Here is a 16,661-nt window from a genome sequence, read left to right as displayed (position 1 = left end):
TGCTAAACATTATATAGTACAGGCAGTTCCCGGGTTACGTACAAGATAGGGACTGTAGGTTTGTTCTTAAGTTGAATCTGTATGTAAGTCGGAACTGGCGTCCAGATTCAGCCGCTGCTGAAACTGATCAGTTTCAACAGTGGCTGAATCTGGACGCCAGTTCTGACTTACATACAGATTGAACTTAAGAACCCCAGGCATCCCCAAGTCAGCTGCTGCTGAAACTGATCAGCGGCTGATTCCAGGAAGCCCGGGGCAGGGGCTTCCTGTAGTCAGTCACTGGTCAGTTTCAGCAGCTGCTGACTTGGGGACACCTGGGGCAGAGCAGCTGGGGTGCTGCTGGGTTGGTCCAGTGGCACCCAGAGCGGCGCTACGGGACCAACCGGCAGCGCCCCAGCTGCTGTACCACAGGCGTCCGGAGCAAAGCTGCGGAGCACGGGGGCAGCGGGACAGCCCAGACGCGCCGTGGCTATCCTGCTGCCCTCGGGCTCCGTGGCTTTGCTCTGCTTTGCTCCCCGTCCCCCTGGTCTGCAGACCGGGGGGACGGGGAGCAAAGCGGTGGAACACGCGGGCAGCGGGACAGCCCAGACACGCCCTGGCTATCCTGCTGCCCTCGGGCTCCGCGGCTTTGCTCTGCTCTGCTCCCCGTCCCCCAGGTCTGCAGACCAGGGGGAGGGGGAGCAGAGCAGAACAGAGCGGCGGAACGCGCGGCCAGCTGACAGCCCAGACGCGTCTGGGCTGTCAGCTGGCCGCGTGCTCCGCTCTGCTTCCCCCCCCCCCCATGGTCGGCAGACCAGGGGGAGCAGAGCGGAGCAGAGTGGCAGAACGCGCGGCCAGCTGCGTCTGGGCTGTCAGCTGGCCGCGTGCTCCGCTCTGCTCCCCCTCCCCCTGGTCTGCAGACCAGGGGGAGGGGGAGCAGAGCGGAGCAGAGCAGAGCGGCGGAACGCGCGGCCAGCTGACAGCCCAGACGCGTCTGGGCTGTCAGCTGGCCGCGCGTTCTGCCGCTTTGCTTCCTCTCCCTGGTCTGCTGGAGACCAGGGAGAGGAAGTGCCCCGTTCGTAACTGCGGATCTGATATAAGTCGGATCCGTGTAACTCGGGGACTGCCTGTATACAACAGAAATTGAATACACTTGTAATTGCATTACTAAAAGTGGTCTAGTAGATTTGTTCATTGGAATACATGGCTATTGAAATTAGTTATACAATAAAATTAGCAGACATCTTTTCTTTGAAATCACAGCTTCATGTCTGCCATAGTAGTTGATGAGATTCTATTTTGAGGGGTAATGTGCAGCAGTTGCAGGGCCGGACGTATGTGCCATTTGTTTTTCAAGCTCCCTTATCTCATCTTATCCAGCTCCCCTCAGGTGCACACGTTCATTTGGAGACCAGTGAGAGATCCTACCCAGCTATACTGTTTGTTTAATTTAAATATCACCTCCAGTGTTCTGAGTTGGATCACATGCCATAATGTGAAGTACCTAACTGTGTTGTTTCTAATTATGTTGTTGTAGGTGTACATTTTTCAATCTTGAGTGACCATTTCTTTTCACTGCTTCCATGATAGCTTTACAGTAGAAGCTAGGCATCGGTAGTGAAAACCTACTAGGATCCCTAAAATTTTGGATAGGAGCAAGAGTGTTATTAAATGTAATATTTTTGTGTGATGGTACATTACATTACAGGCAGTCCCCGGGTTACATGGATCCGACTTACATCAGATCCCTACTTACAAACGGGGTGAGGCAACCCCACAGTAGCTGCTTCCCTCCAGCAGACCAGGGAAACGCGAAGCTAGCGCGCCCCCTTCCCCCCCCCCCCCCCCAGCAAACTAGGGAGACGCGGAGCGGCTTTTCTCAGCTGACACCTCAGCTTGAGAATAAAGGACTGAGGGAAGTGAGGTGTGGGAGAATAAAACTGAGCTCTGGAGAAATGTTTGGCTAGAGTTTCCCCTACAATATGTACCAGTTCCGACTTACATACAAATTCAACTTAAGAATAAACTTACAGTCCCTATCTTGTACGTAACCCGGGGACTGCCTGTATTCTGTTATAGTTGAGAAACTTCAGCTGATTGATGAACAGTTTGCAGACATTTATCCGCAGCATCAGAAGTCTGAGTCTTTAGAAGTGAAACTCACTGAATATCGAAAAGAAATAGAGGAACAGCTTCAAGCAGAAATGTCTGAAAAGGTATAACCCAGAAATAAATGGTCATATTCATTGGGGGTGGGATGTATTCATTTTATTTTTCAAATTTGTAATGCTTCTCAAAACTTGAATCAGAAATGTGTTATGCCAATATATTATAAATGCAAAAACTGCATGTTCTCTGTTAGGGGTAAAGGCTGGGAAACAGAATCATGAGTCCACCCAGTTTAGGCTGAGTCAGTTTCGGCCCTTATTTATACACTATTTCAGACAATTAATGCCATTGTTGTATGTATATTTGTGTCAGATCAATAACAGACAAGATAGAATTTGTAAGTAAGTCCAAGTGACCGCAGTCTGGGCCATTTTCTAGGATAGTTGTTGCCCCTCTGATCCCTTTTTCTGGTTCTTCGGTTTCTGGTCTTGTGTTTCTCTAGTTTGGGCCTATGTTTATTTACGTCGTTTTTAGACTGGCTTCCACCTGCCAACCCGTGCTGCTGCCTCTGATAAAGAGGCAGCAGTGCAGGATGGCAGGGGACTCCCTGGAAGCGCACTGGCTGCTAGCTCCACTTCTCGGGACTATTAAATAGTCTTGTAACCACTAAAATTTGATGTGATTACATGACTCTTCAGTTACATGCTATCTAACATCCCTAGTTTTCTATCTGAATTAGTGGTAGAACTACTGAGGAATTTTTGTGTATAATTCCCCAATATAGACATGATCTTATTGTCACTAAAACGTTGGGCAAGTTTTTGTGTAGACAAATTTGTAATGGTTAACTTAAATTGGTGCAATCCTTTGTGTGAACAACCTTAAATTGGTTTAGAATAGGAATGTTAACTTGCAGGTAATCAGCTATTTGAGTAGTTGATGGAATTTCCAATAACTACTCGATTAGTCAATTAGGGGGGAACTGCCAGGCTCTTAATACATTTAAAAAGCAGCTGTGCAGCAGGGGGGACCGGGAGCAACCAAGGACAGCTGATTCCCTGCTTGTGCCAGGTCAGCCTCTATTCCTCTGCTTCCCCTGCTCCTCTGGAGATGGTGCTGGGGGAACTGACTTTTAAGCTAGCTCCTGCTCCCCACCGCTCCTCGGCGCTACTGGACCAACCCAGCAGCACCCCAGCTGCTCTGCCCCAGGCGTCCTGATTCAGCCACTGCTGAAACTGACCAGCAGCGGCTGAATCAGGACCTGGGGCAGAGCAGCTGGGGTGCTGCCGGGTTGGTCCAGTAGTGCCCAGAGCGGGTGCTGCAGGACCAATCCGCAGCGCCCCAGCTGCTCTGCTCCAGGGTCCAAAACAAAAGCCTGGTCTGCTGGGGGGGGGGGGCACACTATCCGCGCGCCCCCCCCAGCAGACCAGGGACATGGGGAGCAGAGCAGCAGCGGCAGCGGGGTGCCGCGCCTCTGAGGCTTTGCTCTGGCAAAGTCTCAGAGGTGCAGGACCCCCCCCCCCCCCCCCCCACGGCTGCGGCTTCAGTCCCGGTGCCTGTTGTCTGCTGGGGACCGTCCCCAGCAGACCACAGGCACCGGGACTCAAGTGGCAGCAGCGGGCGGGTTCCCGCGCTTCTGAGGCTTTGCCAGAGTAAGAAATGGTGCCTCTTTTTTCCTACACATTCGAACAGACCTTACGTCTTCCATTTGTTTTCATACTGTTTTCCAATATTGCTCATAATTCCCTGGTAGAAGATGACTCCACTTTGTCTGGCCCACATCTGCTTTGTGTCCAAAAGATTGATTTCCAGTGCACCTGAGCTGTTAAAGGCAGGCTTGTTTCTGCCTTTGATCCCACTACCACACAAACTTGGGAATGAGGCAAAAATGGAGACCCAGTCAGAAGAGGAATTAGGGATTGTGGCATTGTTTATTTGCCAGTCAAGGTATGTCAGATTGGAGAGTGGGACATTTAGTTAACTGCCTTAGCTCATCTCTTGCTCTGTTCCCAGTTATGTCAATTTTCCCTGCTGTATGTACAGGAATGAATTTAAAAAAAAAAAGATAGTTTAGGGAGGCTTTAAGCACAGAGAGCAGTGGTAATCCCTTTAGTGTAATATGCTCTGTATCAGTGGTCTCCAGTCTTTTTAAGCACAAGATGACTTTTTGAATGTCAGTCCAGGACCTACCTCAAACGCAAATATCCCTGCCACACCCCTTCTCTGAGGCCCCACACGCCTCACTCTGTGAAGATGGGGTACAAGGTAGGGGGACAGAGTGACATCAGTGCCCCCCTGCCTGTCTCCCCCAGTCTGCACAACAAGCAGGAGGCTCCCGGGGGTGGCTCTGGGCAGGAGCAGCTGAAATGCAGGCACTTGATAGCCTCCCAGCCAAACCAGTCAGGATCACCTGTCAGAGTCTCCCAAGATCTATCAGTAGATCCTGATCAAGTGGTTGGTGACCACTGCTCTATATCTGTTTTGCTTATGTCTAAGGTGCTATAATCTATATTTGTAATCCTAGATGGAAGGTGTAAATATATAAGGCATATCAATCATATGTACGTCAAAGGTACTTTTATCACAGAGATGCTTACATAAATTGACTAAAAAACGCCCACATTTAATTAGACATTTCTGTCTAGTTTGTCAAAGGGAATTTACTATGTTATGGTACTACGGTAATTTACAAGTGTAAATTAGCGATTTGCAAGTAAGTGCCTATATTTGAACATCTAACTTAACCTAAAAGAGAGGATTTTGTTTATCGTTTTTTTGTGATTGAGTAAGGGATATTTACTTTCTTTTTTCTCTTGGAACAGTTACAACATTTCAAAGAGGTTGAAATAGCAAAAATTAGAATGGAAGAGAAAGCACGATGCCAAAAAGAAATTTCTGATTTGCGTAGGGATTTTGAAAAGACAAACCACGCTAAGTCCGAGGCTCTGATTGCTCGTGAAAAGAATGCTATTGAAAGACTTCAAAAACATCAGGAGGTAATGTTTAAAAATAATAATTGGATCTATTCAGTACAAAGAGGTTCAGAGAGTTAATGAAATTAACCTTAGATATGTAGAGGAGCTACATTCAGATCCTACTGCATTATAAATGAAGAGTTCAATAGTGGCCCGTGGCAAGTAGATTACAACCCGGAAGAGCCGGTGCAGAGCGATCTGCTCATGCGCAGAACCGCGTGAAACAGCGCGGCTGGCGAGTGGGGCTCGCCGCCGCTTGGCGAGCCCTGGACATACCTTAATCTCACATTAGGAAAGCACCACTCAGATTGTCATGTTCAGGGATTTCAGGTCCTCTGTGACAATGGTAATGAGTATGGTATAAATATGTAAATAGACTGTAGTAGTAGCAGTGTTTCTGCTAAAGGCTGAAATATAACAACAGATATTGTTACGTGTATGAATCCCTATTCTCCTATTAGAGCAATGGTGGGCAACCTGTGGCCCATGAGGTTAATCTATGGGCAGGCTGCAAGACATTTTGCAGATGGAATTTGCTTTGGATCCTAGAGGGAAGGTGTAAATATGCAAGATACCAATCGTATAGGCTTCAGTGGGAACTGTGGGAAGCAGTGCGGACCACTGGTTTCCTTCCTGTTTTAGAGTAATGAGAATTCTTTTTTTTTAATGGTAGTCTTCTGTAGCTGTTTTCTTTTCTATTTATTATGGATGTTACGGGTTTTTTGGTTTTTTTCGTTGTAGTTTTCAGAGTTGAAATTTAAAAAAAATAAAAATAAAATGGAACATAGTATTCATACTTGAAATTCACTATGTATCTCCAACAACAAAAGAAAGGCCAAAATGGTGTCTAATGTGGACCTGATTCTTGTAAAGCCTGACTGTTTGGGGTGATGCTTTCGGTGTAGCATGGACTCCAAATGCATCTACTACTTTTTTTCACCTTATAATAAATCATAGTAATAATTATGGTGCCTACTGGCCCCAGATGACATTGGGGTTCCATTGTGCTAAACATTGTACACACACAAGGTAATCAATATCTGTTTTATGCTTTTCTATTGTGTAACACCAATCCTAAAATGGATTTTCGAGCTAGGGATGTTAAAAATTGTTATATGTTTACCATGTATCTTCTAAAAATCTTAGCAATTATATGCACTGTGGGCTCTGCAGTATAAAGCTTAACTTGTGCTGTAGAGCCTGCAGCAAAGCTGGCTTAGTTCCTGGGGTGGAGGCTTCACTGCCGCAGTGAAGCCTCTTTCTCAGGAGCAGAGCTGGCAGCTCTTGCCTACTCTCCCACCTGCCCTTTTTTAATCACAGTGAGTAGTCCTGTGGCACTGTTTCATCACTTAACCAGTTAAACTTAATGTTTAACTGGTTAACTAATTAAACAGAATTTTAGATTCCTAGAAGTTATTGTTTGGTTTGGAGCACCTAGACTGGAGGGAACTGCTAATGGAACCAGTATTTTGAAGAAAATTTAGTTTTAAAGCAATTATGTAGAGTGCATTTTCTCTGCTAATTGTATATTTATTGGGAGCTTTAACAGTTTCTTTTTTTATTGCAGTGTTGTAGCTGTGCTGGTCCTGGGATAGGAGAGAGACAATGTAGGTGAAGTAATATCTTTTATTAGACCAATGCTTTGTGTAAGCTTGAATGCTTTTCTTTCTCACAAATGGAAGTTGGTCTAATAAAAGATTTTACCTCACCTATCTTGTATCTTAAATTGTTTTTGTTAATCAAGTTAAGATAGGGACAAAACTGCTTATACCTATACTTGCTTTTTCTCTTCCAGTTTTGGTATATTCTAAACTATGTATTTGTGTGTGGTAGTGTTATAAAGATTTTGTTTTATTATTATTTTGTGACTTTTGAATCTGTGCAGTGTACTAAAAGATAAATTTCCTGATAGAAAGTAATAACTTTCAAGGGTGTTAACCCTAAATAAAATAGAATAAAGGAAGCACCCTATTATTAGTACAAATTAGTTGTTACCTGTAACAGCACGCTATAAAAATAATATTTATCAGAATCAGATCAGTTTGGGAACAATGTCTGTAAATTTTTTTTCTAAGTTTTGTATTATTGTCTGCTATTGTTGACTGCTATTCTGTATCAATTTACTAGAAATTATTTTAATTTAAAGCTTAATGTAAAAATAAGTGTAAAAATAAAATGAATGTAAGTAATATTTTCCGTTCTAGATTGAAGCAAAGGAGGTTTATACTCAAAGACAAAGTCTGCTGAAAGATATTGAAATGATAAGAACTAGAGAGGCAGAACTGAAGCAAAGAATGGAAACTTTTGAACTGTGAGTCTAGGTCATTCTTTACTTCTGGTGTTGCTTTGTTTGTAACAGAATGTACCAAAATGCTATAATTTTTATGAAACTGAAATTTATTTACCTCTAAATTTGATGTGCTACATATGAGTAATATGGCATCTAGCAGCAGGGACATCCTGTGCTAAAAGGCCAATTCTGTTCTCAGCAAAAAAAGCCTGGCATTACTTCAGAGAGATTAATGAACTGGACTTCTGATATGAACTCATTAACTTAAAACAGTGTGTAATCCCAACACCAACAAAGCAACTGTAGTGACAAATTTATATTCGTAATGTTGGTTTCACCCTGACATATGTGAGTAAATAGATTTAATGAAAACCTGTTTCTTCTGTAATTAATAAAATCCCAAACTAATTCTTGCCTGCTTTCCAGTGCTCTCTAATTTGTTAGTGTTTTGTGTTTCTGTATGCAAGAATGCAAGCTATTTTCCCACTAACAAAAGTTATTTTCTTGTCTAACCAGCAGAGGGTACTGGTAGAGTGGTGAGCTAAGTACCTTTTCTAAAACTGAGGAACTAAACAGCATCCTTCCTGTAATACTTTTTCAGCACTTGCCAGTCAAGTTGTTTATATAGTTGGTCAGTCTGTCTTTAACAGTACAGCTTAATATGTGTCACTTTTCAGTGTTCTTTGTGAATGCTTATGATAAATCTGAACATAATTTTAAATGCCTGAAGCCAACCCATCACACTGTTAACTTTCATAAATATGTGATAAAAAACCAGCAGAGAACTCTGGCATGTCATAAATATAATTACTTGGTGTCCATATATTTCTCATTATATCAGTGCTCAGAAACTTCAAGAAGAAAAAAATAAAGCTGTTGATGATGCACTTCGACGTCGGGAGACAGCTGTAAAGAACATTGAGGAGACTTACGACCAAAAGCTTAAGAATGAACTCCTAAAGTAATTTGTTTCTTTGTCTCTTTTATGTGAAATATTTATTCTCTATTGGAATAGAAAGTTAAAAATGCCATTGGAATTACTAATGAGAACTGTAAAAAAGGAAGAATTGAATATATAAGATCTAGATTATTTGTTATAATCAGTTTGTGACTTTATAAAATGTGGCAACTAGATTTCATAACCAAAAGAGGTTAAAACAGTTCTGCGTTCTAACAGATAAAATAATTCCATTATGGGCTCTTCTAGACTATATCCCTCTTTTGAAAGAGGGATGTAAATGAACTTGATCAAAAGTGCAAATGAGCAGGGATTTAAATATCCCATGCTTCATTTGCATAATCACGTCCCAGCAGTCTTTCGAAAAAGGGTATTTCGAAAGTGAAATCGCAGTCTAGACATGGTTCTTTCAAGGAAGAAAACCTTTTTTTGAAAGATCCTGTACTCCTGAAAAAATGAGTACAGAATCTTTTGAAAAGGGGTTGTTTTTCCCGGAAGAACTGTGTCTAGACTGCGGTTTCACTTTCGAAATACCCTTTTTCGAAAGACTGCTGGGACGTGATTATGCAAATGAAGCACGGGATATTTAAATCCCTGCTTAATTTACACTTTCGATCTGCCTAATTTACATCCCTCTTTCGAAAGAGGGATGCTGTCTAGACATAGCCTATATATAGTGATGTTCTTCTATACATAAGGCTATAGAATTTTAACAAATCAGACTTTCAGTCTCACTATCTGCGAAGAAATGACTTGAATCTATAGGGCTGCAGGACAGACAGATAGAAAATATCATTAGTGATCTCTTGATCAGTGCTGAAATAGTAATTTGAAGAACTAAAAGTGGGCTAGATGTACAAAACCAGTAAGGGAGTTTCAAGGCATGGGATGAGACACTTCTAAAAAAGGAAATGTAAAAGTTTTCTTTTTGAAATACTGGCTATTTGGTGCAGACTTGTACATGGCCAGCCTTCTCTGCTGCCCCCAACTCCCTGAAAACAAGAAAACCCTGTTCTTTAAAAGTTCTTTGTAAACCAACTTCTTTTCCTCTTTAAAAAATATCCTTCTCTGCCTGGCAAGATCCATCTTTCTCCCTCAGAAATTCATCTCGCTTTGCTCCAAAATCATCCATTTTTCCTTACCTCAAAACCATACCTCTTCAAAAAAATTTCCCGTCTTCCAGATTCAATAGTAAAAAATAGACCCCAAAAGTAAATCCATTTGCACCCCCAAAATAAAATCTCTACATTGAATTCTAAAAAAATTCCATTTTAACCACCACCTCCCAAAACTTCGTTTCTCTTTTTAGTCATTGGAACTGGAACTGGAAAGAGATTCACTGTTCTCCTGGACAAAGGCTGCAGCGTTTGCTTGGCCACACAGACTTCTCCCTTTTTTTGCTAGGCTGTGGTCACAATCTGATTTATGAGGAGTGCCACTTTGAAACCCGCAGGTGGCTTTTCAAAGGGACAGTCACTGCACAGCAGAGGTGGTGTTTTAAAGGAGTAGCTGTGGAGCCCATGGGTTCCCCACGGCATTTCCCCAGAACCCACGATCAGCTGGCTTTAGCAGTATGCAGTGTAGCATGGAGCCCAGGGTCAGCAGGGGACTCTGAGTCTCCCGCTGATCCTGAGCTTCATGACTTTGAAATGCACAAGAAACCCCGCTGGGGACTCTTGTACATTTCAAAGCAGGCACCCACGTGCAGCCCGGAGTCAGCGGGACTTCCCGCTGGCCCTGGGCTGTATGTGGAGTTCTGCATTCCTCCTTTGAAATGTACAAGAACCCCAGTAGAGACTCTTGTATATTTCAAAGGAGGAATGTAGAAGTGCCTATCGACTAGTCAGTTAACTGCATTTTAACATCCTTAGAAGGAAGAAGGCCTGTATTTTTATTGCAGTTTTATTGTCTCTGTATTTTTATTGCAGTTTTCATTTTTGGTGGCCAGCAGGTAGGACAGGAATCTGAGGGAGAAGTGCGATATGTATGGAATAAGCTGTACCCCTTCTTGGGCTGTTGACAGTGGAAAGTGATGACACTAAGCCTGAGATGCTTTTGTTTGTTCTCTCTTTCTGATGTGAACAGTGATCCTCTGAGGCTTGCTGATTTGTGTTGTTGCAAAAAAGTGCTCTTGGAATGATGGCTCATGTCCACAGAAGGAAATGAATCAGCTCTCCAGGCAGGAGAAGGAAAACAGTTCACATTGCAAGCACTCTTTCTCTCAATGTTGAATGTATTCAAATTGTAGAGGAGAGGTGTAAAGCAATTGAGAATGAAGTGTCAGTTGAAACAGAGCGGCTTCTAATAATATGAACAGAGGATAGTTAGATGTGTGTCATTGAGTGACTAACCGTAAGCAAACATGTAATCCTCTGTGCCTTGTTTTACTTCTCTAGTAAATTGATAATTGATAATAAGGCCTAGTCTACACTGGGAGTTAGGCTGAACATAACCACATTAGGTCAGATTTCTAAACACTGAGTCTATACCATCAAGTCCATTCTGTCAACTTTAAAGGCCATTAAAGTTTGTTTTGGGTACTCCAGTTTCATGAGGAGTAACACTAAATTCAGCCTTGCATGGTTGACTTATGGTAGTGCTGTGAAAGTCAAAGTTCTTGGCCTGTGGTGACTCAGTGACTGCTTTGTCCAGAACTTTCAACTCTACCGCTCTCTAGGTGAATAGGAAATGCCCTGGGAAAATTTGAATTTCATTTCCTGTCTGGCCAGCGTGGAAAGCACACCTTGGAGCAAGTAGCACACCTGACCATGAGTTCCCACGGTCAGAGATGAGTACCAGCACAGAGTATGCAGGAGATCTTGGACCTCATGGGTGTGCGGGGAGAGGAATCTGTTCTCTTAGAACTGTGAACCAGCAAAAGAAACGCTGATGTCTATGACAAGGTAGCTGAGGGCATGGAGGAGAGAGGATACAACTAGGACTGTGCCATGTGAAAACAAAAAAGCTGAGGTAGTCATACCAGAAGACAAAGAAGGCAAACAGATGGTCTGGATCATTGCTGCAAACATGCTGCTTCTATGAGCATGCGATCCTACGGTGGACCTGACCAGCTTCCCTAGCTAGTCTGTGGATTTCTACTAAGACACTCCTCTGGCAGCCTTGAGCAGTAGTGTGGAGGACAGCATGGATGAAGAAGAGGAGGGGAGTGATTAGCAGGTGAGCTAAGGATATCACCAACAACCAGGACCTTTTTATAACTTTGGAGACAATCCTCTCCTCCCGGGACATCTTGTAGCTGGGCACTGATGCTGGGGCGGGCAGTTCTGGTGAGTTCATGTTTTTTATCATGTTACATGTGGGTTAGGGCAATTGGGTGTAATCTGTGGGGGGGGGAGCACTGTGCAGGGGGTCCTGGAACAGCTTGTTGACAAGTCTGGAGATGGAGCGGGAATCCTCCCTGAACAGCTTCATAAAGCTCTCATAGAGCAACTATTTAATCCTTATGAGGTTTCTGGGGAGGCCTGCCTTATTCTGTCCTCCACAGTAAAGCTACGTCTAGATTACAAGCCTCTTTCGAAAGAGAGCGTCTAGATTGCAACCAATTCTTTTGAAAAAGCGAGCTGCTTTTTCAAAAGCGAGCACCCAGGCAATCTGGATGCTCTCTTTCGAAAAAGCACTGCATTCAAGAATGCCTTTTTTCAAAAGAGCACTTTCGAAAAAAGGCGTTCTTCCTCGTAAAATGAGGTTTACCGAGGTTGCAAAAACCACCACGTTCTTTCGATTTAATTTCGAAAGAACGCAACGGCAGTCTAGATGCAGGGGAAGTTTTTTTGAGTAAAGGCCACTTTTTTTTTTTTTTTTTTTGAAAAAATCCTGTGGTCTAGACACACCTAGACACCTTTCCATACCAAGCCAGCAGTAAGTGATCTGGTGTCAGTGAAGCACAAAACATTGCAGAATAAGGTTTCTGGACACAGTCAATCAGCATCTGATCCCTATCACTCTATGTGATTCAGAAGATTGATGTCTTGCAGGGCAACCTGGATAAAGCAGGGGAAGCTATTAGTTGATCCATCTGCAGTAAATCTCCGTTTGCTCATCCCCAATGAAGCATGGTTTGAGCCTCTGCTCTGCCCTGCCCTCCCCCTGTGCCTGGGCCCCTTCTCCCCTTTCTGCCTGCATGCTCCCGTGGGAAGGGAAAGTTGCATTCTCCCAGCAAATGGGGAAGTGCCAAACATATGTGCACTACATAAGCCTCTGCCTTGCCACCATGCCCAGGCTCCTTTCCCCCTCACCTCCCGCAGGCTCAAGCCCTGGCCTATTGGTTACCATGCCTGCCACCTGACCAAGTCTAGCTGCTCCCCTAAGAACTCTGGTTTGTCTGCTGCATAGTGGCTGCTTAAGTGCATAACAATGGCCTTGTACATAACACATCCCTATTGTCTCTGGACAGACCTCTTTATGCTAACAGATTAGATTTTATGGTCTATAATGTATGTCCTGTAAAGTTTGCCCTTCACTTTTTGGTACAGTGGGAACAATAGCAATCATGCTACACACTGCCCCATTTCTGCCAGCTGGCACAAATGTGCAGGCAAAAATGGACTAGGAATGACATATTCAGGGAGCAAATGCAGTCCGCCCACTGGGACAGGAAGCACGTAAGCGACTGGAGGAGTATGCTGCTGCTGGACATGAGAGCAGACCGTGAGGACAGGAGAGCATGCAGGGAGCCAGAAGTGAACAACCAGGAGAGAGTCTTGAAGACTACGGTGGATAGGATGATCCGCATGGCAGCCTTCCTGGACAGCTATGTGCCCAGGCATCCGCTCAAGCCTTTGCAGAACCATATTCGCTCCTCACCAAGTTCCATAGTCTCCTCTCCCAGGGACCATAGAATGCCTGAGAGGGGGAGAAGGAGGTTAAAAGCATCCTTGCACTCAACCCCCAGGAATGGGTCGCAAAGCAAAAGGCGGCTGTTCTCGCAGTTGTGATCACACCCTCCCCCCAGCTTTTGCCATGAACTCCTTTTCTGTCCCTGTTGTGTTCCCTAAATAAAATTGCATGATTTTCGAACAACAGTGTATTATTTGTGTTGAGAAGGGGGCTTTACAGGCAAGCCCTCTGAATGCAGGGGCATTATGTTAAGAGCAAGATGCATGACTCTCAAATCTTGCATGTCTTTCAAAGCCTCTCTGATTTGCAATGCCCCTCACTGTGCTCTCCTTATTGTCCTGGTGTCTGGCTGCTCATAAATAATAGCTAGGCGCTGTGCCTCAAAACCCACCCCCACGACATAGCTTTCCCCCTTACTCTCACAAATATTATGGAACATGCATCAGGCTGCCACTACAATGGGAATGTTGCTTTCGCTGAAGTTTAACCTAGTCAGTATGCTTTAAACACCCCAAACCACATTCTACCACCAACCTGCACTTGCTCAGCCAAAAATTGAACTGCTCCTTGCTGCAGTCCAGGCTGTTTGTGTACGGCTTCATAAGCCATTGGAGCAAGGGATAGGCTGGGTTGCCATGGATCGCTATTGGCATTTCAGTGTTTCTGATAATTTTGTGGTCTGGGAAGAAAGTTCTAGCTTGCAGCTTTCTGAATAGGCAAGAGTTCCTAAAGATGTGTGCATCATGTACCTTTCCTGACCGTCCTACTTTGGTGTTGGTGAAATGGCTCTTGTGATCCACCAGTGCCTGCAGCACCATCAAGAAGTGCCCCTTGTAATTCATGTGCTCTTTGGCAAGGTGGTCAAGTGCCAACATAGGGATACGCGTTCCATCTATTGCCCTACCACTTTTAGGAAACTCCATCGCGGCAAAGCCTCCGCTACGGTATCCATGTTTCCCAGAGTTACAACCCTCCATAGCAGAATGGTATTGATTGCCTTGGCTACTTGTATAACAAGAGCCCCCACTGTAGATTTCTCCACTCCTAATTGATTTTCAACTAACTGGTAGCTGTGTGGTGTAGCAAGCTTTCATAGGGCAATTGCCACTCATTTCTCCACTGTCAGAGCGGGTCTTATTCTGGTATTCTTGCACTTTAGGGTGAGGGAAAAGCATTTTGCAAACTTCCATGGAAGTGGCTTTATGCATGCAAAAGTTTTTACAGCCACTGCTGATCGTCCCATAGGTGCATCGTTGTGCAGTCCCACCAATCTGTTTGTCTCATGGCACCAGAGCTGGCGTTCCACTGTTACTAGGGGATCCAGAGCCAGAGGCTCTTGTCAGTTGCTCAACTCAAGTGCTTCGCAAAAGTGTGTGTTCATGGCCTCCCGAGATTCTTTGTTCCATTAGACCCTGGATATGTGCTGTATAAACTCCAGCATAAGGCTCACCATAGTTAATATGCTATCATGTGCCGAAAGTGTCCGTCTGCTTTGTACATTGGACAAACGTCTCAGACACTTCGCCAAAGGATCAATGCCCACAAAATAGATATTAGACAGGATCACAAAGAAAAAATAGTTTCTTGCCATTTCAACCAGAAAGGACACTGTCTCAACAACTTAATTACCTGCATCCTGCTTCAGAAGCCTTTTAAATCTGCACTTGAAAGGGAATCCTCTGAACTGTCATTCATGCTAAAATTTGACACTCTACGCATGGGTCTCAACAAAGACCCCAGTTATCTTACCCATTACAAAGATAGCTTCCCCAATTATCACCTCTAATACCATTAGCTCACAGACATTTACCTTTTCCCTCCCTCCCCCCGCATCTCCTTTCTGTTCTGAAATTTGATTTGTCCTTTTCATATGTGTTTTTTTTTTAATTGTATCCTTTGATATATATGGTTGTGACTATTTTCTTCCACTGTTTGATCTGAGGAAGTGGGTCTGGCCCACGAAAGCTCATCATCTAATAAACCATCTTGTTAGTCTTTAAAGTGCTACATAGTTCTGTATTTTGTTTCAGCTACACCAGACTAACACGGCTACATTTCTATCATAGTTAATATGATTGTCATAATGCTTTGATGCTCAGTGGGCTCCATGATGGGTTCCATGCTTATTGCACAGATAACCAAGGCGAAAAGCGTGCAAAAAGACTGTTTGCTGTTGCTTTCAAGCGGGCATGGGGGAGGGAGGAGACGAATGCAGTATGGGAGACTGTCGATATATACCCAGAACTACCTGATGCACAGTTTTGGTCCCAGTGGGCATTGGGAGCATAACCCAGAATGCAAAGGAGCGTAGGAAATGTGGGATAGCTACCCACAGTGCATTGCTCTCAAAATCGATGGTAGCCACCCTACTGGGGATGGACTACTTAAACTGCTTCAAATTCTTGCACAGTGAGGACATGCATCTTCAACTTTACAAAATCATGTGCTAAAAAATTGACCTTAATAAATTCTTCCTTATCTCTGTATTGTAAAGGCTTTAAGTAACTAAATAAATACTACACAGAGCACTTACGTCATAAATAGATTTCAGTGGCTTTATTTGTTTAATGTTTGTAGAGCTCTTTCAGATCTTAACAGGGACAGTTTTTATTGGAGAATTCTTTTATTGAAGTTAATTTTATGTTCTATAATACACAGCTTGAGAAACGAATGTCTATACTTCTGAGCAAGTGCTTAAACTTTTCCACTCCTACTTATGTTTTACCAACAAAAGCTCTTGATCCTATATATTTGTTAGTTTTTAAGATGCCAAAGGACTACTCATTGTTTACAAATACAAAGTTTGCTTTAAAAGTCATCAAACACACATAGTACATAATCAGCAATATCCTAAATGTAGGTAAGTTACTATAGTGCCCAAAATATTCTAAGCACCGTACAAACACCTGGGAAAACTTTCTCTCCTCCTGAATATCTTAGTCTTTCTTCATTTGTTACAAAATTTATTTAGCTATCTATCAATAGCTCCAGGATCCTGTCTATAAATTTGGTATGCCACATTTAAATTAGAAGTATAAAAGTTAAGTACAGGTTGAACCTCTCTAAACCAGGACCCTCTGGTCCAGACCACAAATGTTTCAGGACCAGAGTGTCCCGATGGAGGGCTTGTGTCTGGGAGCTCTGTGGGCTGCCCGGCGGTGGGGCTGGCAGAGTAGGAAGGCTGGCAGCAGGGGGATGGCAACTGGGCCAAGGCTGTGACAATGGAAAGGGGGCCAGAAATAATCCCCCTTGGTTTGGTAAAATCCTTCATTAAGACAGTTAAGTCCCAAGGGTGCTGGACCAGGGAGGTTCGATTTGCATTAGAAAATGTGGAAGGAATAATTATAAAACCAACTTCTCTTCCCCCCCCCCCCCCCAAAAAAAAAAAAGATACATACAGTTAATGGAACTCAGAATCAATACATTTCTGGTGTAGAAAATGGTTGACTTTGAATATAAAAGTTAGGAGACTCATATATAATTCAGTTTTAAT

The 16,661-nt window shown here is 43.7% G+C and overlaps 1 protein-coding gene and 1 long non-coding RNA gene across 3 annotated transcripts in view; both read left to right on the top strand.

The window, feature by feature from the left end:
- OFD1 (OFD1 centriole and centriolar satellite protein) overlaps positions 1 to 16,661 on the top strand; it is a 74,140-nt gene that overhangs the window by 6,146 nt on the left and 51,333 nt on the right. For both annotated transcript variants that reach the window (XM_075914537.1, XM_075914547.1), the window contains 4 exons: positions 2,059 to 2,195; positions 4,911 to 5,084; positions 7,268 to 7,374; positions 8,195 to 8,314. In XM_075914537.1, the coding sequence (XP_075770652.1) occupies positions 2,059 to 2,195; positions 4,911 to 5,084; positions 7,268 to 7,374; positions 8,195 to 8,314 (538 nt within the window). The remainder of the gene's footprint in view (positions 1 to 2,058; positions 2,196 to 4,910; positions 5,085 to 7,267; positions 7,375 to 8,194; positions 8,315 to 16,661) is intronic.
- Positions 8,741 to 16,130, top strand: LOC142823537 (uncharacterized). The gene is made up of 2 exons (XR_012898727.1): positions 8,741 to 11,598; positions 12,805 to 16,130. It is a non-coding gene; the product is annotated as an uncharacterized LOC142823537 (long non-coding RNA).

The sequence above is a fragment of the Pelodiscus sinensis genome, chromosome 1, assembly GCF_049634645.1.
Source record: "Pelodiscus sinensis isolate JC-2024 chromosome 1, ASM4963464v1, whole genome shotgun sequence".
NCBI lineage: Eukaryota > Metazoa > Chordata > Testudines > Trionychidae > Pelodiscus > Pelodiscus sinensis.
The sequence above is the reverse complement of the archived record's forward strand: the minus strand, read 5'-3'. Positions and strand labels throughout refer to the sequence as shown.